This window comes from Salvelinus alpinus, chromosome 1 (genome assembly GCF_045679555.1).
Source record: "Salvelinus alpinus chromosome 1, SLU_Salpinus.1, whole genome shotgun sequence".
Classification (NCBI taxonomy): Eukaryota; Metazoa; Chordata; class Actinopteri; order Salmoniformes; family Salmonidae; genus Salvelinus; species Salvelinus alpinus.
In genome coordinates this window covers 92,158,079-92,177,157 of record NC_092086.1, presented here as the reverse complement: position 1 = coordinate 92,177,157, position 19,079 = coordinate 92,158,079, and the positions used below count along the sequence as shown (strand labels likewise).

The following is a 19,079-nucleotide window of genomic DNA, read 5'->3' as shown; positions in this document are numbered from 1 at the left end:
CCTCTGTCCAGTGTCTGTGTTCTTTTTCCCATCTTAATCTTTTCTTTTCATTGGCCAGTCTGAGACATGGCTTTTTCTTTGCAAACCTGCCTAGAAGGGCAGCATCCCGGAGTCGCCTCTTCACTGTTAACGTTGAGACTGTTATTTTGTGGGTACTATTTAATGAAGCTGCCAGTTGAGGACTAGTGAGGCGTCTGTTTCTCAAACTACTGTAGACACTCTAATGTACTTGTCCTCTTGATCAGTTGTGCACCGGTGCCTCCCACTCCTCTTTCTATTCTGGTTAGAGCCAGTTTGCACTGTTCTGTGAAGGGAGTAGTACACAGCGTTGTACGAGACCTTCAGTTTCTTGGCAATTTCTCACATGGAATAGCCATAATTTCTCAGAACAAGAATAGACTGACGAGTTTCAGAAGAAAGTTCTTTGTTTCTGGCCATTTTAAGCCTGTAATCGAACCCACAAATGCTGATTCTCCAGATACTCAACTAGTCTAAATAAGGCCAGTTTTTTATTGCTTCTTTAATTAGCACAACAGTTGGTTCCAACCAACTCAATGCACATGTCAATCAGGAGCTCTACTCGGGGCAGTCCCGTTAGCTCCTTAAATACTGGTTACAGACATGTTACATAGACATAGTTTGTAGGGTTGGTACCGGCATGTGTCTGACACCGTTTCCTATCTTAACTTCTAGAACATATTCTGGGCATTCTGCCAGATTTTATTTTACAGTTATCTTACCAGGTAAGTTGACTGAGAACGCGTTCTCATTTACAGCAATGACCTGGGGAATAGTTACAGGGAAGATTGAGAAATTGTAAGCTGGGGATGATATGAGGGACAGCTTGGGAATTTAGCCAGGACACCGGGGTTAACACCCCTACTCTTACAATAAGTGCCATGGGATCTTTAATGACCTCAGAGAGTCAGGACACCCATTTAACGTCCCATCCCGAAAGACAGCACCCTACACAGAGCAGTGTCCCCAATCACTGCCCTGGGGCATTGGGATATATATATATATTTTTTTAAATTTAGTACAGATGAAAGAGTGCCTCCTACTGGCCCTTGAACAACACTTCCAGCAGCATCTGGTCTCCCATCCAGGGACTAACCAGGACCAACCCTGCTTCGCTTCAGAAGAAAGCCAGCAGTGGGATGCAGGGTGCAGATGGTCCTAAGGAGGAGGTCATGTCGCCCCCCCTCATATCTTTACCAAGCACAGGCAGGAACCAATAATTATTTTTGACACTAAGACAAGATGAACATTTTCAAGACTGTCTCTTCACATTATACACATTTCCATCACAAGGTGTAAAGGCCGGTGTCTCTCATTCATGCACAGCCTCTTTCTTCTGCACCTGGACACTCAGTACTCCAGTGTCATAGCATGAACCAATGCCCCTCTAGTACCCCTCAGCCCTCATCCAAGATTAAAGGCAGACGCACAAACACAAAAGAGCAGTCAGGAAGAACAAATCCATCCCTCCCACACAAACTACAACAGAGAGGAGGCACACCTTGTACCTGAGACACTTGGTACTAAACCAAAGGAGAGAGGAGAACATATGTGGTTGTCTGAAAATTAGACTCAGTTAATCACTTGGTAAAGCCTGATAAGAGTATAATCAATGAGTTGTGAACCACCTCAGAAGACCTCTGAAGGTCTGATGTATTTGAATGCCACATTTGCAGTCAGATGTTGCATGGATAAATACCATGCAAATAAGAAGTTGCTGTGTTTTAATCAGTTTACAGCTCAAATCCAGTGTTTTAATCAGTTTAGATACAGTATTTGCATATCAATAATATATTGAAGACCATCTGTTACTGTCTGCCCAGTGAGAGAGAATATTAGATTGAATGTTGATTACAGGTTGGAGGACATGAATAGAAAAGCTTCTAAAATCAAGAAATGATTACAACAATCAAGGTTTGCTTGCAAACATGGGTTCTATATTTTCTCTCTCTCTCGCTCTCTCGCTCTCTCGCTCTCTCGCTCTCATCTCAATGGTCACTGATCATCAGATCCTTGGAAAAGCACGCTCAGTGCAGGTACCTTAAACCGCAGATCAAGTCTCACCACGGCCATGTGCAAAAACTGTTTGAATAAAGTGTGAAATTATCGGAATAATCAAGATCTCAAAAATCAGGTATGTTTTGTCTCTCTTTATTATTCAGATAATATGTGATATGAATTATCGAAAAGCCTTATGAGCAATTCATGTTAAAAAAAAACTATTATGAGAGGTGTAGGTTTTAATGATGCTCTCTGATATTCAGGAAAAGTAAAGAGCTCTAGTGATTCATGATAGTTTTACTTTACAAGACAGATGTCAGTAATTTAATATACACATTTTGAGAAAAGATCAAAAAAAGGATTTCTACTTGTTGATTGAAAACAATTCCAATACCAAGTTAATTACCCAGTAGTACCTGTATCTTGTTCACAGACCAGTTCAGGATTTCATAGTCATAAACTGTGACCATACAGTCAGGAGATCTCTTCTATCAGGGGGCACATCATCAGATTCAGAACTCATAGAGGTGAATGACCACTCAGGACATTACAACACATTGAGAGCGCTCTGGATGGATCAACCATCAACATCCAATGGCATCGGGGGGCAGCTGTGTGTGTAGGTTCTCTGTGTGGGTACCCACTTTTTCTTTTAGCATATTAGGGTATGTTAAGCTTGTATTTTTGTGTCTGTGCTGTAGTTTGGTGTGTGTGATGTATGTGTAGTGAGTGGTGTTAATAAGGCAGGCTCAGACAGGCAGTGTATGTTAGTACGGTGTTGTATCTGTGCTGGGCTAGCTGCACTCATGGCTCGTAAACGGAGTGGAGGCTGCTGCCCCCGGCCGCCCCTCAATGAGGACAATGCCCGCTTCTGCCTGCTGGCAGGGCTTATCCTGCTCTACCTGCTGTGTGGGGCGGCTGTGTTCTCAGCCCTGGAGCGCCCCTCCGAGCTCCGTGCCCGCCGCCTCTGGGACCAGCAGCTGGCCAACTTCACCCTGAGTCACCAGGTAAGCCTGGGAGCCTTGCACGCGCTGCTGAGACAGTATGAAGAGGCCAATGGGGCTGGGATCAGAGTGGACGCTCTTAGGCCCCGCTGGGACTTCTCTGGAGCCTTCTACTTTGTCGGCACGGTTGTGTCCACCATCGGTGAGTTGGACAGCTGCTCTCTGTGAGGGTCAGAGTCAGGGTATTAAAGATGCAAAGTTATTTGCTGTCATGTAGATGCAAACTGAACACAACTGTCTCAACAGATACACAGTATAATGTAGAATATTTATTGAGTAGATGACGGGGATGACAAGAGAGAGGAGAGGAAGCTGGGATGGGATTAGATTGATGATCGGTGAGACTCCGAGGCACTAATTTCAATGTACATCTGGGCATGTGAGGTCAATTTGCATTTCTGGGACTTTAGCTTTTTGTTATGTGATCACTACTCATGACTGAAAATTGTTAATGTTTCCATCTCATCCCTTCTTTCTCTCAGCTCCTGTTTTCATGACTCGTTCAGTCGCTCTTATTTTGAGTTTGTCAACATAAAGTGCCCAGTACTGTAAAATGATGATCCCTTACTTTAATATAAATTGCATTCATGGTATGAAATGAAAAGACATATATATCAATAGCCACTCCACATCTTTTTATCATCTCGACATCTAGTGCTAAGTAAGAACAAATGTAAAGGCACTTATTTGACAAACAATTGGCACATTGACCATTCTCTTTTGTACTCTTTCCCACCAGGCTTTGGTATGACCACCCCAGCTACCATCCCTGGTAAAATATTCCTGATCTTCTACGGCCTCATTGGCTGTGCCGCCACCATCCTCTTCTTCAACCTCTTCCTGGAGAGGATCATCACCATGCTAGCCTACATCATGCGCTGGTGCCACGAGCGGAGGATGAGGCGCTCAGGGGTGGGGCCTGTGTCTGGGGACGGGGAGCCCCGCAGAGAGGAGGACAGTCTGGAGGGTTGGAAGCCCTCTGTCTACTACGTGATGCTGATCCTGGGAGTGGCGTCTGTGCTGATCGCCTGCAGCGCCTCCTCTCTGTACTGCTCCATGGAAGACTGGAGCTACATGGACTCCCTGTACTTCTGCTTTGTGGCCTTCAGCACTATCGGCTTCGGGGACCTGGTGAGCAGCCAGAGGGAGCGTTATGAGGCCCAGGATGCCTATCGCCTGGGCAACTGTCTCTTCATCCTCATGGGCGTGTGCTGCATCTACTCCCTGTTCAACGTTATCTCCATCATCATCAAACAGACTCTCAACTGGATCCTGACCCAGCTGGCTTGCCCAGGCTGGCGCTGTCCCTGCTCTTGCCCTAAGAGGGGCCTCTGCCGGCGGCTCTGCTGCCCCTGCTTCCCTAACAAACACGCCGGCTTGAGGCCTCCACCCGCACGGCTCCGCCAGCAGCGGCTCAAACGCAATGGTGTGCAGCCCACCCCGTCCCACCCCCCTGCGAGGCGACACCGCTACACAGACGCCTCGGTGGAGACAGTGTGTAACAGCGAGACAGACGCAGGGATGGGGGTGGACGGGGTCGCTGGAGGCCGGCGTCTCTCTGGGGAGATGATCTCGGTGAATGACTTCAGAGCATCCAATAAGGTGTCTCTGGCGCTGCTGCAGAAGCAGCTGTGTGAGACGGCCCACCAGGGCCCCCGTCAGAGCCACGTTCCTCGTCACAACGGCTTCTCTGGGGGGGTGGGCGCATTCGCCATCATGAACAACCGCCTGCAGGAGACCAGTGTGGACAGGTAATCACACCTGACCCCAGTCACACTAACTCAAAATAAAAAATAAAGCACTGTTTTCTGAGGGTTATTGTAATATTACCGAATGGTGGACTGGATGCTGGATCCTCTTCTGTTATTCCTAGAAAACTAGTGACGTTTCATCCTCAGAATTAGCATTGTTTGTCGATCAAAGTACAGTAGTGAAACAGAACAGTTGAATGCTACAGCTGGACATACATATTTGCCAAATGTAAATATATTCACACATAAAACTCATACGTTTTCAATGTAACTCATGTTGAGGGTAGCTAGGTTCTTTGTTCTAGACATGATGATAGCCCACAGCAGACCTCTACTCTGTCTGACAGCTTTTCAGAATGCCAGACATTCATGATGATCACTGACAATGGTCCCTCTAAACTGCGCACTGGCGCACAGCTCCCCTCAGACTGCCGCACAGCTCCCCTCAGACTGCTGCACAGCTCCCCTCAGACTGGCGCACAGCTCCCCTCAGACTTCCGCACCGCTCCCCTCAGACTGCCGCACAGATTGAACTTCTCTCAACTTTCTAGTTTTCCCCTTCAGTTAACACTATCAACGTTTCGCTCTGCTGTGGGAATTGTCCTCAAATCAACGCAATATTAGCCACTTTCAATGTAACATTTCGAAACAAAATGAACTATGCAAAGCTAACTGTGCAAGAGATGTTATTGTAGGCAGCACGCATTGGAGTAGGATTCTGTTGCATTGACATGCACGACAGAGGCCCGTACTCTACGCAGGCCGGTGCATCATAACCAATCAGAGCTGCAGTAGACATATTGGCTGCATGAGGGTTGTGAGTAGATGCACTTGTTTTGAGATCAAAGCGAGAGCTGTGTAGCCACCTGCGCACATTTGTTCATATTCTTTGCTAGTTTGTGAGTTATTAGCCGAGTTATAGTGAATTCCTAGTCAACAATTTGGGAGTGGTTGCTTCCTACAAGAGCCCAAAATGTGTGCATTTCTAGCCATCTTTGAAAATCAAGTCAGGTAAAGAGCTTTTTTAAAAATCTCTTAAAGGGGCAGTGTTATATTTTGAGACGGTCTTGAATAAGCTAAATAGTCAATAGGCAGAGGGTAGCATAATTTGCTTCATTCTCTGTAATAATGGTATGAGAATAATAATGATTTTATTTAATAATTTTATTTTGTAAAGTGGTTTCTTGCATCAAACAACACAACTGTTCAGTCACCTCCTTGTCTGAAGAACAAGTGGATAAACAGGTTGTTTTAGGCCTACATTGAACACCGCACATTTGATGCTACTGTAGGCTGAATGATAGAACAGCTATTTCCATGTTAAAATGTTATGGGATGCATTTTTCTCCGTTGCTTTCGATGGTAGCCCACTCTGGTAGGCCTACATATTGAACAAATAGCCACAGTAGCCTACTTGGCCACTGTTAAAACTGTAACTTAAAGAAGTAAATGCACGCCAGAAGTTGCACAGAATTTTCACAATGTTCAAGTCTGCGCTCAGCAGAAATTTGCTCAGTGATGAAAAAATTTGAGGGAACATTGATCACTGATCTCCTATTAATACACTGCTTGAATGTTCCTGTTTGGTTCTGTGGTGAGATGCGGTGGACAGATGCCTTTCATTTAAACAGCGTCTCTCTGGAGATGGGTTTGAAATGCTCAAGTGATTGGCTCAAATACAATGCTGAATGCAATCAGGCTTTGTGTGGAGTATGGAGACGTGGAGGGCCTCTTGAGAAGACCCACTGATTTATGAGAGCTTTGCAGATGTGTCCTGAGCTCCACCACAACACAATGGATTTGTGTGGGGTGGTATCCGGGATCAGTGAACATAGAAATGTATCCATATTATGTATATGCATCCTCAGTCACCTAATGTCTAGGGCTCTGGTAGAGAACCTGTTGAATATGTATCACAGTTGAATTGTGTTAATTAGATAGAAAGCCCTCAGACACACAGTATGAGAGCTGTAAAAGCGAAAACAAAACCTCTTCATCTTAATCAAATATAGTCTAGCCCTGGGAAATGTATTTATGTCAATAAACGGTATGAGAGTGTGACATCCACAATAATCTGGAGTGAGTTACGTTTTGCCAATATTCTGTGCTCATTTTAACAGTGCCTAACTGGTTCGGGCCCCCTCATACCTATGCAAATATTTCCCTCAAGCATGACCTTGTTCATCCATAGTTATCTCTTTACCATTTTCCTGTACCAAATTATCATTACCAGTGGTGTAAAGTACTTCATTAAGTTGTCTTTGGGGGATCTGTATATTACTATTCATATTTATTACAACTTTCCCTTTTACTCCACTTCATTCCTAAAGAAAAGATGTACTTTTTACTCCCGTACATTTTCCCTGACACCAAAAAGTACTCATTACATTTTTTATGCTCAGGATGGACAGGATTATGGTGCAATTCACGCACCTATCAATATAACGCATTGCCATCCCTACTGCCTCTGATCTGTCGAACTCACTACACACAAATACTGCGTTTGTAAATTATCTTGGAGTGTTGGAGTGTGCCCGTGTCTGTCTGTATACAAAAAAAGAAAATCATGCCGTCTGGTTTGCTTAATACTTTTACTTTTTACTTTGACAATTGAGTACTTTTTCCACCACTGTACATAAGTACATTTAAAAGCAGATACTTTTAGACTTTTACTCAAGTAGCATTTACTGGGTGACTTTTACTTTTACTTTAGTCATTTTCTATTAAGGTATCTTTACTTTTACAATTTATTACTTTTTTCACCACTGTTCATTACCAGTGGCGACCAGTCATTCAGGGTAGGTGGGGCAGAGCCTGTTTGAGCCCCACTTGTTTAGCTAAAAAAAAATATATATATATATATATGTATATATTTTTTGGGTTGGCTGTTTTGCATGTTATTTTGCCATTCATTCTTGTCACATATCAGTTTGCAAACAATGTAAAAACAAATGTATTGAGTGAATAAAGCTGCATACAAACAGGGTTTCTTTCTTGCTTTCTTGAGTAAGGCAGCTCCAAAATGCAGGTGTTTCAGCCAAGCTCAGTGCTTTCTGTGGTGGACGGGCAACCAGCGGAAAATACAGAGTGTAGGCGATGGTAATCTTCTCTAGCTGCGCCATAATTGGCTCAGTGTTCTGTCACTCATTGGGACACTACGTCACCGCAGGATCTACAGGGAGAGCTAGGCAGTTCAAGCCCCCTTGGGTGCTGCCATAGATTTAAATTAGAAGTGCCCATCGAAGAAAGCTCAAGGTCATTGGCCACAGATAAAATTCCGTCAAATCATGTTATATCTACCGTAGCTTTGATTGGACTGATCATAACATCATACTTTCAAAATCTTAGCTATCAAGCTAGGCAAGCAGTCATCATCATGAATCACGTCGACAATCTACTGGCAAATCCTTTTCAATCCTTGTCATATGAAGAGAAATTATAGATAAAACGTATCAGTGCTCATCGGCCATTGGACATAAACGTTACACAACAGATCAGAAATAGCAAATTCAACAATGAGTGGTTTGGAAGGAATCAGTGGCAAACTTGGGGTTCCCGAGTGGTGCAGCGGTCTAAGGCACTGCATCTCAGTGCTAGAGGCATCACTACAGACCCCGGTTCGATTCCAGGCTGTATCACAACTGGCTGTGATTGGGAGTCCCATAGGGCGGCGCACAATTGGCCCAGCATCAGCCGGGTTAGGGTTTTGCTGGGGTAGGCCGTCATTGTAAATAATAATTTGTTCTTAACTGACTTGCCTAGTCAAATAAATGTAAATGTACATTTTTTTCCGCCTGCCTGCTATTCGGTGGAGAGGGTGTGTGGTCCAAACGGGGTTAAGGATTTAAAACATCTGTCTGAAAGGGTCTTTTTTCCAAGTTTAAAAGGATAAACATTCACACGGAACACCATGGGCCAGAAAAGATTGAATACATTGGCCATGCTGTCAATCCAGCATGACTTCTGCTGCGTTCAAGACAACTGGGAACTCTGAAAAAAACAAGCTCCGACTGGAAAAATACGTTTTGAACGGTCATCCAACTCGGAATTCCAAGTCGGAACTCGGGCCTCTTTCTAGAGCTCCGACCTGAAGGTGACTGACGTCATGATTCAACCTTGTTTTTTTCAGAGTTCCTAGTTGTCTTGAAAGCCCCATAAATCCAGAGAATGCCAGAAGTTGATGACAAAGTTTGATGACAAAATGTTCCCACAAGAAGGACAGCACAACAACGTCCAAAAATGTATTGTATGCTGCTGCATAAATTATGTAATACGTATACTGTAGCTAAGAAAGAAATACTAAGCGTACAGTATGTTGTATAGTAAGCTGTTAGTAGCCCATCTGCCTACTGTTCTCTTGGATGTCAAATTCGGCCTATAGCTGGGGTGCAATTTTGGTTTTAAAAGTGGGGGGACATAATAATAATAATTATCATTATTATTGTTTATCTAGTCGGATAAACACTCCAAACAGCCTACCCGACCACTCGGAGGCGTCCGCACACCGTTGCCTCGTTTTGTATCACATTCCAATGATAAAATTGGGGGGGGGGACATGTCCCCCCGTCCCCAGTGAAAGTTTTGCCCCTGGCCTATAGCCTGTTTTAGAGAAATGTCATAATTAAATATTGTAAGAGCTTTCTTTGTCTGCTTGTATGCCCCCTTTATTTATCCTACGGTTCTGACTTGGTGTACAGGGAGAATACTGTGAGAACGTCCCATGTTCTGAATTCTGTCACTGTACATTTCATAAGTGTTGAACAAATAGTTATATTGACTACGTCCATCTTAGCTCGCTCATTAATGTCTTAATCGAAATGACGGATTGCCTCTGATACGCTCATCATTCCCTTATGCCATAGTTTGTACATCTCAATTGATATAGGCCTATTGCTTATATAGGTCTATCTCATTAATATCTTATTCATAATTTTTCATTGTTTTGCTTACTTTGTGTATTGTAATTAGCTCATGTGCTTTTCTTGACGAGAAGGCGAAACTATATAATGTTGTTGAGTCTGTAACCATGTTTGCCAGGCACAGTCTCTTTCCATTCAAATATTTGTTTTCAACAAAAAGTTCAGTAATAGACCCATGTAATTCCAGTTGATATTGCGAGTGTTGTTTTGTTTGTGCAATGCGCTGTGTGTGCGTCAGTATATTGTATATAAAAGTGGATTCTCATGATTGTATTTTCCTTCCTTTTTAGACTACATAGGCCTAATAAAATACAGAGTCTCTCCCACTCTCTCTCTTTCTCTCTGTGTGGTGACTTAAAGAAGAGCAAAGTTAAGGCCTCAACATCTCGCTGAATTTATCTGAACTAACATCTATCTGGATTTCTGTCGTGTCCATTTTGAAAGTGCTGAACGAATAGGCCTACATCGTCGCAGCTCGTTTGCTTGCAATTGCTTATACTTAGAGCTAAGTGTTAATGATATAAGAATAAACTTTATTAATTTACTGAACATAAATGTAATAATGTTTGTGTATGGTTCAAAAGTGAAAGTTAATTTTGGCATTCATTATAATTGAAGGAGAATGCCCTTACAAAATAAAACTGCAGTAAAAGCGCAGCAACTGCAGTCGACTGTGAAGTAATTGTAGAATAACTGCAGTGTATTGCAGTTGAACTGCAGTTATACTGCATTCCAACTGCAGTTACACTGCAAAGTTACTGCAAAAAAACGTATTTTGGATGCAGTGTTTGCAGCATACTGCACTCTAACTGAAGTTATACTGCCGTTATACTGCACTATGACTGCAATCTTTTTCATAAGGGTTATCGACTTACACAAATCGACAAGGAGTCAGTAGTAACCACATTTGTTTAAGCAAGTCAGCCATATCAGCTATGGTTTTTTAAAAAGCAGTAAATGAGGCTGAATGAACTGTTTCTCTGACAGACAAGTCTCCGATAATAGCCAGGTGTAGCGGTGGTAAGGATTCACTCCATGGTGCTGAAAGAAAAGCTCTGCTGTTGGGACAGATTTATGTAGGCCCTAAAAGTTTGTGGGCACCGTTTTTCACCATTGTAGTGCTATAGTTTATTGTTTAGTGTTGTGTAGTGGCTTTGCTGGCAGGCAACACATTTTTGGGGGGAGTTTGCCCCACCAAGATTTACATGCTAAAATCACCACTGTTCATTACACATTTTTCAAAGAGAAATGTGCTGAGCACTTGTATTTTATCTAGAGAAACAAATCCTCCTAGTGGACATGAATGAAATGAAGTCTCTTCGTTGTCTGTGATTTATACGTCAGTAATCATTTATTACACGAAAACATTTAATGGTCTTGCATATCAGTTAATCACATTAACTATAAAATATTTTTCATAATAAATAAGTAGTTGAGTATCCGCATGATGGAGATGTAACTGGATGTTGTGGTGCTCTCTGGTAAATCCTAAACAAGTCCTTAGTCACATAATTTTTATTCTGTCTGAAAACAGTCAGAACATGTAATGTCTAAACAGTATGTAAGTAAAGCACATACTCATTTAAATCACATTTGATAATATATTAACAAGTTCATGGATCTACTGACCATTCTTGGGTTTGTCTTGGTCATATGTCATATCACTGTAACATGTTAAATCTAATGTCATCAAGGTACGTAATGCAGCACAGTACAGGTCATGCAAACCAGACCAAACACAGGACTGAGAGAGAGAGGTTTGATGACTCTTAAAACTAAACATCAACCTGAAACCCATAAATAAATGTTTTTAGAATTTTACATTGTTATAGATATTATTGGATGAATATATATCAGATGGTTTGTCAACTACTGAATCATATTGCTGAGCAAGAATCTCTGTGTTTGAAAGCGCCAGGTCCTATAAAATAAAATGTTCCCCATATTGTATAAATATAAAATCTATAGTTTTAGCTTTCACAAATTGCGTTGTACTTGTTACATCACCATTTTACTTGGCGCGAGGGATGAGAGACCAAATTCATTTTGTGATTGGTTGAATTGCCACATAATGAAAACAGTTTTTTTTTGGCATTGGTTGTCTTCCAGAGACATTTCCCAAACGACAGAACCTAGACGAGCTTCTCAGAACCACCAAGCCCCTGGAGAAAAATGTAGACTGCTGTGAGGTGATTGTGCGTACATTCTGACAAAGTCGGAGATTATATAGTATTGGTATAATAACTGAGACAGTTTGATATAAATACAAACCCTTACATTAGGTGTAGTAGGATTGTGTGCCTCCTTCTTTTCGTAATAGGCGGAGATGATACAGTTCCTTCTGCAACACACAGGAAACAGGTTTGAGGACAAGCAGTTTCTCTACTCAGAGGATCCTTACTGCACTTTGTTATTTAGTACCTCTTGTACTGTAATGAACTTTTAGCACCATGCATTCAGATGAATTTACTTGCTCTGCAGACCACCTCCAGGTGGTAAGCCTGGGACATCAGTGTTTGCCAGAACAGTGAGGACAGTGAGCAGGTCAGGCTCCTCCCCCTGAGTACTCAGTTCCTCATAAATCTCTATCGAAGGAAGAGGGCAGTAGTTACAAACAAAACAAGGATTAAAATGCCCTCTCTCAGGGGCAATTAACTGTAGCAGTGTAAATCCTGTTGTAAACTCATGGATATGGATAAACTGAAGTGAGTGAATATAAGTATGCACACAACTACCGCCACATCACTGCACCTGCCACTTTGGACTCCAGCAGGTCTTCCAGCTCTGCCTCCTGGTGTATTGCTTCTGCTGAGAGCTGGGGGGCGCCAGGGAAGCAGACCAAGATGATACTGATATTGTCCAGACTGCCCTGTAGAGGAGAACAAGCCAACCAAGGTTAGTAGCTACAGTTACAGTACACAGAGATGACCTCATGTTAGGGTACAGTACAGATCTGACATGAGTACGTCTTACCTTTGTAAACAGGATTGACTGTTATTAGTGAATCTTAGTGATGTATGCTGACCTCTGAACAGTGTGTGAGATAGGATAATCTTTCCAACCATTATGATAATGGTGAAAATCGCCTGCGCTGTAGATGTTGTTGTTGGTCAAGTGGCAAATCAGGTGAGTGCCAAACAAGGCTTACTAGAAAGCTACTAGCAGGATTGCAACAGACGCGGGCTCTGAGGTCAGGTGCTAAGTAGTGACCTTTGACCTCCAATTACGACCACTTCTCTTCTGTGTTCATCTGATCCTTACGAAATAAGGCCCCTTTTGTCGAAGAAGTCACCCATTCTCAACTGATAGTAGGTGTGTTAGAATAGCTTGTTAGCCACAGGTACTGATGTTGACTGATGTTAGCCGTTGGTGACTGTGTTGGCTTTAGATTATGTGTGTCTGTCTGTAAGATGTGAGCAAGCAGCATTGGCTTCCCTGATGTGACCTGAGTGGGCCAATAAAAGTCTAATGTACCAATGTTGTAGGCAACCTTAGCCTTTGTTTAACACTGGCCGTCCACACAGCAAAGCTAAAGCACTGTGTCTCCTTTCAGGAACATGAATAGCCTACTTCCTCCTTCATGCAGAACTGAACTGATTCTGGAAGTGATTACTAAGGTGAAGTGTGGTGAAGTGTGTGAGAGGGTTAGAAACTGTGACATTTTCAGGTTGTTGGGTAGCATCTCTAAACTAGAACACTGTTATACAACCACAAGCCAGCCCAGCTCAGCTCACTTAGCCTGTGTACACACAGAGTATGTGTTTAATGGGTGTGTTCTGGTGTGTATGTGTTTGTAAAGGTCTTGTGGCACCACACATTCAATTCCCAGTAGTCTGTCTAAACCTGCTGGTATATCCTCAATAATATTATTTCACAGGATTAAGATTATGAAATAGAAAATAAAGCCTCTGCTAAAATAATGTAATCACATATTGTTTAATTAACAGCATGTCCGTGTGGCTCATGTTTAACCAGATCAGAGAATGTTGCCCTGTGTACATTGAGGAAAGTGCATCCACATTTTGACAGCGAATTGATACACTTATGCTCCAACATGTACATGTAGGGATTATTTATAAAGGTCACTGATGTGGTCCACATGCACTGATCTACAGGTGATCTATGACCATGAGTACTGACCTTGTAGAGGCAGAGGTCAATGACCTGGGAACAGACATCTCTGAGGTCAGTGCAGACGCGCAGCCGACTCTGGATGAAGGCGCATAGCTCCTCGTTGGAGACCGTGTCCCACACCCCGTCACAGGCCAGCACCAGAAACTCATCCCCGGGCGACCGCTCCACCACACACACCTCTGGCTCCGGAGACACCATCTGTTGGGTGGGCGGCCGGTTCACTGTCCCCTTGTAGCTGAAGTCCCCCAGGGCTCGGGACACGGCCAAGGAGCCGTTGATGCGCTGCAGGGACACGGAGCCGCCGGCGCTCTCGATGCGCTCCCTCTCCAGAGGGCTGTAGGGCTTGTGGTCCTCAGTGGAGAAGCACACCTGCCCTGCCTGGCACAGCATGGCACGCGAGTCTCCACAGTTGGCGAAGTAGATGTATCGTGGTGAGATGAGAGTGGAGGTCACGGTGGTGCCACCCCGCTCCCAGCCCTCACGGCGGGCTGCAGTCAGCAGGTGTTTGTCTGTGTGTAGGAAGCCATCTGTGAAGCTCCCTCTCACCCGATCAGGGTGGTCCTCTGGCCCGATCCCTCCTACAAGACACAGACAGTACAGTAAGTACACCCATGCAGTAAGTATAAATAGGCAGTAAGTACACAAGCAGTAAGTACACACAGGAAGTTATTTCACAGTGCACACAGGCAGTATAATTTTAAATGGTGTTATTCATTTATATACATCATTTATATAACCACATCAATACTGGCAAGATAAAATGGCAGTCACCAGTAATATTATTCTAAAATGTAGTGATCTTTTATAGTTATTACCAGGTATAAACCTCTCTCTAACACACTATTCAATACATATTTGAGGAGTCACATGCTTTACTCCTAAGAGTATAATGCTGCATATAAATATCTGCTCTCGAATGAGTCATCAGTGTATCAAGATCTGTTCATGCATCTATTTTGAAGCAAGCATCTTTTTAAACTAAGAGATAAAACTGGCTGGTAAGTAACATGATAAGTCTGTCAAGTTTTTTTTCACCTGTAGCTAGGACCTGATCCAGCAAGTGTTGTGAAACGTACTGTGCCACTTGGTTTCCCGCGTGCCCGTCAAACACAGCAAAGAAGCTCCAGTCTGCCAGCCCTGTGCCCAGCTGAGGCACACAGTTGTGGTAGTCCTCCATGTTTGCCCTCCAGCCCTGCATGCTGCACAGAGCATAGGTCAGGCCCCAGCAGGAGCAACCCTCCTCAGTCAACTTGTCCAGGATGGGACGGTCCAGGTAGGGGCTGGAGATCACCTCCTCTCTTTCCCCGACTGTGTGCTCTGCCCCTCCATGCCCCCCTCCTTTGAAGAAGGAGCTGACCCTCTTCTCTGTCTCCTTCACCAGCTGCCGGACAAATGCAGGCATCTCCACGCTCCCCTTCCGTGCAGTCCTCATGGCTACAGCAGCTGACAATGTGGACTGGGCGTCTTTTCTCTCTCCTGTGGGCCTGTGGGCCGTTGGCTAGGCCTGTGCCCTGCTGTGTGCTGCCTGTGTAGGCCCGTTGCTCCAGGCCTCTCAGAGTATGGGTGCCCAGGTTGATGCTGTTGGTCTGGCTGATGTATTTTCTCTGTGCTGATGCTTCTAGCTGCTCACCCCCCTCTCTCTTCTGTCTTCCTGTTCTCTCTGGAAATCTCACTGATCTGCACTCTCTCCCATTTTTATACCTTCTCTGTCTTTGTTAGCTCTGCCTCTACTCTGTAGTCTTTTGATTTCACCTTCTCTATCTTTTTTCATAGCTCTTCCCTTTCTCCATCTTTTCGCTAGCCTTGTTATTTTCCCTGCCTCCTCTGTGATTGCTTGGCTATTTATGTTCACCAATCCCGGAGCAGCATAGCTCATCCATGTCATGCATGCACTGTCACTCTCCCCCTCTCCCTTCCTATCTGTGCCTCTGTTTTTCATTCCTCCCCTACCAGATCTCTGCTAATCTCAAACTTTAATGAGTCTGGATTATCAAGCTTCTACGCCTGTGGATTAGAGGAGTGTCAGCCTTTTATAATAGCAGCACAGACTACTGCATGTGAGAGGGCGGAACTGGGAGAGAGAGAGAGGGAGGGACTGGGAGTAAGGAAGTGAAGGAGGCAGGGAGAGAGAGAGATAGGAAGAGAGAGCGAGAGAAGGCTCATGTAAGTCGCTCTGGATAAGAGCGTCTGCTAAATGACTTAAATGTAAATGTAAATTTACATTATGCATTGATGCTCCCTTTGAAACCCATTATGAGCCATGTGGTGGTTCATTTTTTGTGTTTTACTTTGCCTAAAGCTGAATCTGTGAATGACGCACTTAGCTCTGGCCTTGGCCAGTATTCATTTAGAACTTGCCTGACACTATTCATACCCATTATTCATATGCAAATAAATACTGAACCCTGGTATAGACTAGATTTGATTGATTCAAATAAAATAAAATAAAATGTTATTTGTCACATGCGCCGAATATAACAGGTGTAGACCTTACAGTGAAATTCTTACTTACAAGCCCTTAACCAACAATGCAGTTTTAAGAAAATACCTCAAAAAAGTAAGAGATAAGAATAACAAATGATTAAAGAGCAGCAGTAAATAATAGCGGGGCTATATACAGGGGGTACCGGTACAGAGTCAATGTGCGGGGGCACCGGTGTCGAGGTAATATGTACATGTAGGTAGAGTTATTAAAGTGACTATGCATAGATAATAACAGAGACTAGCAGCAGCAGCGATCAAGAGGGGGGGATGCAAATAGTCTGGGTAGCCATTTGATTAGCTGTTCAGGAGTCTTATGGCTTGGGGGTAGAAGCTGTTTAAAAGCCTCTTGGACCTAGACTTGGCGCTCCGGGATCGCTTGCCGTGCGGTAGCAGAGAAAACAGCATATGACTTGGGTGGCTGGATTCTTTGACAATTTTTAAGGCCTTCCTCTGACACCGCCTGGTATAGAGGTCCTGGATGGCAGGAAGCTTGGCCCCGGTGATGTACTGGGCCGTACGCACTACCCTCTTTAGTGCCTTGCGGTCGGAGGCCGAGCAGTGATGCAACCAGTCAGGATGCTCTCGGTGGTGCAGCTGTAAAAACTTTTGAGGGTCTGTGGACCCATGCCAAATCTTTTCAGTCTCCTGAGGGGGAATAGGTTTTTTCGTGCCCTCTTCACGACTGTCTTGGTCTCTTGGTGGACGCCAAGGAACTTGATGCTCTCAACCTGCTCCACCACAGCCCCCCGTCGATGAGAATTGGGGCGTGCTCGGCCCTCCTTTTCCCGTAGTCCACAATCATCTCCTTTGTCTTGATCACGTTGAGGGAGAGGTTGTTGTCCTTGCACCACATGGTCAGGTCTCTGACCTCCTCCCTATAGGCTGTCTCATCGTTGTCAGTGATCAGGCCTACCACTGTTGTGTCATCGGCAAACTTAATGATGGTGTTGGAGTCGTGCCTGGCCGTGCAGTCATGGGTGAACAGGGAGTACAGGAGGGAACTGAGTATGCACCCCCGTGTTGAGGATCAGCGTGGCGGATGTGTTACCAACCCTTACCACCTGGGGGCGGCCCATCAGGAATTCCAGGATCCAATTGCAGAGGGAGGTGTTTAGTCCCAGGGTCCTTAGCTTAGTGATGAGCTTTGATGGCACTATGGTGTTGAACGCTGAGCTGTAGTCAATGAATAGCATTCTCACACAGGTGTTCCTTTTGTCCAGGTGGGAAAGGGCAGTGTGGAGTGCAATAGAGATTGCATCATCTGTGGATCTGTTGGTGCGGTATGCAAATTAGAGTGGGTCTAGAGTTTCTGGGATAATGGTGTTGATGTGAGCCATGACCAGCCTTTCAAAGCATTTCATGGCTACAGACGTGAGTGCTATGGGTCGGTAGTCATTTAGGCAGGTTACCTTAGTGTTCTTGGGCACAGGGACTATGGTGGTCTACTTGAAACATGTTGGTATTACACTCAGACAGGGAGAGGTTGAAAATGTCAGTGAAGACACTTGCCAGTTGGTCAGCGCATGTTCGGAGTACACGTCCTGGTAATCCATCTGGCCCTGCAGCCCTGCAGCGTGATCACACAGTCGTCCGGAACAGCTGATGCTCTCATGCATGTTTCAGTGTTACTTGCCTCGAAGCGAGCATAGATGTTATTTAGCTCGTCTCGTGTCACTGGGAGGCTCTCGCAGTGATTTTAAGCAATAATTAATGGGAGGACTTCTAAGCTGGTGATATAAACCCTTCTCTTTCACAAGTTATCACAACAAAACATTTTTATTTGAGATTTGTGAGATTTTTTGTCATTATTTTTTTGTCATCAATCTACACAAAATACTCAAAATGTCAAAGGGGAAGGAAAATTATATATTTTCTAAAGATATATAAAAAAAAATATATATATAACTCAAATATAAGTATTCAGCTCCCTGAGTTAGAAACACTTTTGGCATCGATTACAGATGTGATTCTTCTTGGGTAAGTCTATAAGGGCGTTGCACACCTGCGCAATATTTGCCCATTATTCTTTTCAAAATTCTTTAAGCTCTATCAAGATGTTGGGGATCATGGCTAGACAGCAATTTTCAAGTCTTGCCATAGATTCTCTAGCATATTTAGGTCAAATCTGTAACTTGGCCACCATGGAACAAAAACATTTGTTCATAACTCCACTATTATGTCTGAGCTGACAAGGTAAAGATAAAACTTAATGCATTGGGACCAGCTCCTTCACAACATGGCTCAATTATTATACTAATGGCGACTCAAGAACATTCACTGTCTTCTTGGTAAGCAACTCCAGTTTAAATTTGGCCTAGTGTTGTAGGTTATTGTCCTCTTGAAAGGTGAATTTCCTCTCCCAGTCTCTGGTGTAAATCAGACTGAAGCAGGTTTTCCTATTTTGCCTGTGCTTAGCTCCATCCCGTTTTTTTCCCCCTGGAAAAACTCCCCAGTATTTGCGATGTCAAGCTTACCCATACCATGATGCAGCCACCAACACTCTGGAAAATAAGGAGGCAGTTACTCAGTGATTTGTTGTGTTGGATTTGCCCCAAACATAAGGCTCTGCATTTAGGCCAAAAAGCATGGTCCTTTGCTGTGTATTTTCCCCTCATTATTACTTTAGTGCCTAATTGCATACAAGATGCATGTTTTGGATATTTTTATTCTGTATATTTGCATTCTTCTTTTCACTCTGTCATTTAGGTCATTATTGTGGAGTCACTACAATGTTGTTGATCCATCCTCAGTTTTCTCCCATCACAGCC

General features: G+C 43.8%; 2 protein-coding genes across 3 annotated transcripts; one reads left to right on the top strand and one right to left on the bottom strand.

Annotated features, from left to right (window-relative positions):
- Window positions 1–2,836: 2,836 nt before the first annotated feature.
- On the bottom strand, window positions 2,837–15,624 carry LOC139534460 (protein phosphatase 1A-like). Of its 2 annotated transcripts, none has more exons than XM_071333633.1 (6): window positions 14,863–15,624; window positions 13,834–14,405; window positions 12,445–12,562; window positions 12,164–12,278; window positions 11,971–12,034; window positions 2,837–3,185 (listed from the first exon to the last, which is right to left on the bottom strand). In XM_071333633.1, the coding sequence occupies exons 1-6, from the start codon at window positions 15,257–15,259 to the stop codon at window positions 2,946–2,948; spliced, it is 1,506 nt and encodes a 501-aa protein (XP_071189734.1). In that variant the 5' UTR covers window positions 15,260–15,624; the 3' UTR covers window positions 2,837–2,945. The 2 variants fall into 2 exon arrangements, with proteins under 2 accessions (XP_071189734.1, XP_071189741.1); XM_071333640.1 differs by lacking the exon at window positions 2,837–3,185 and adding an exon at window positions 11,022–11,855.
- Window positions 3,663–4,867, top strand: LOC139534474 (potassium channel subfamily K member 12-like). The gene has a single exon (XM_071333652.1). The coding sequence runs from the start codon at window positions 3,771–3,773 to the stop codon at window positions 4,776–4,778; it is 1,008 nt and encodes a 335-aa protein (XP_071189753.1). The 5' UTR covers window positions 3,663–3,770; the 3' UTR covers window positions 4,779–4,867.
- Window positions 15,625–19,079: the final 3,455 nt, after the last annotated feature.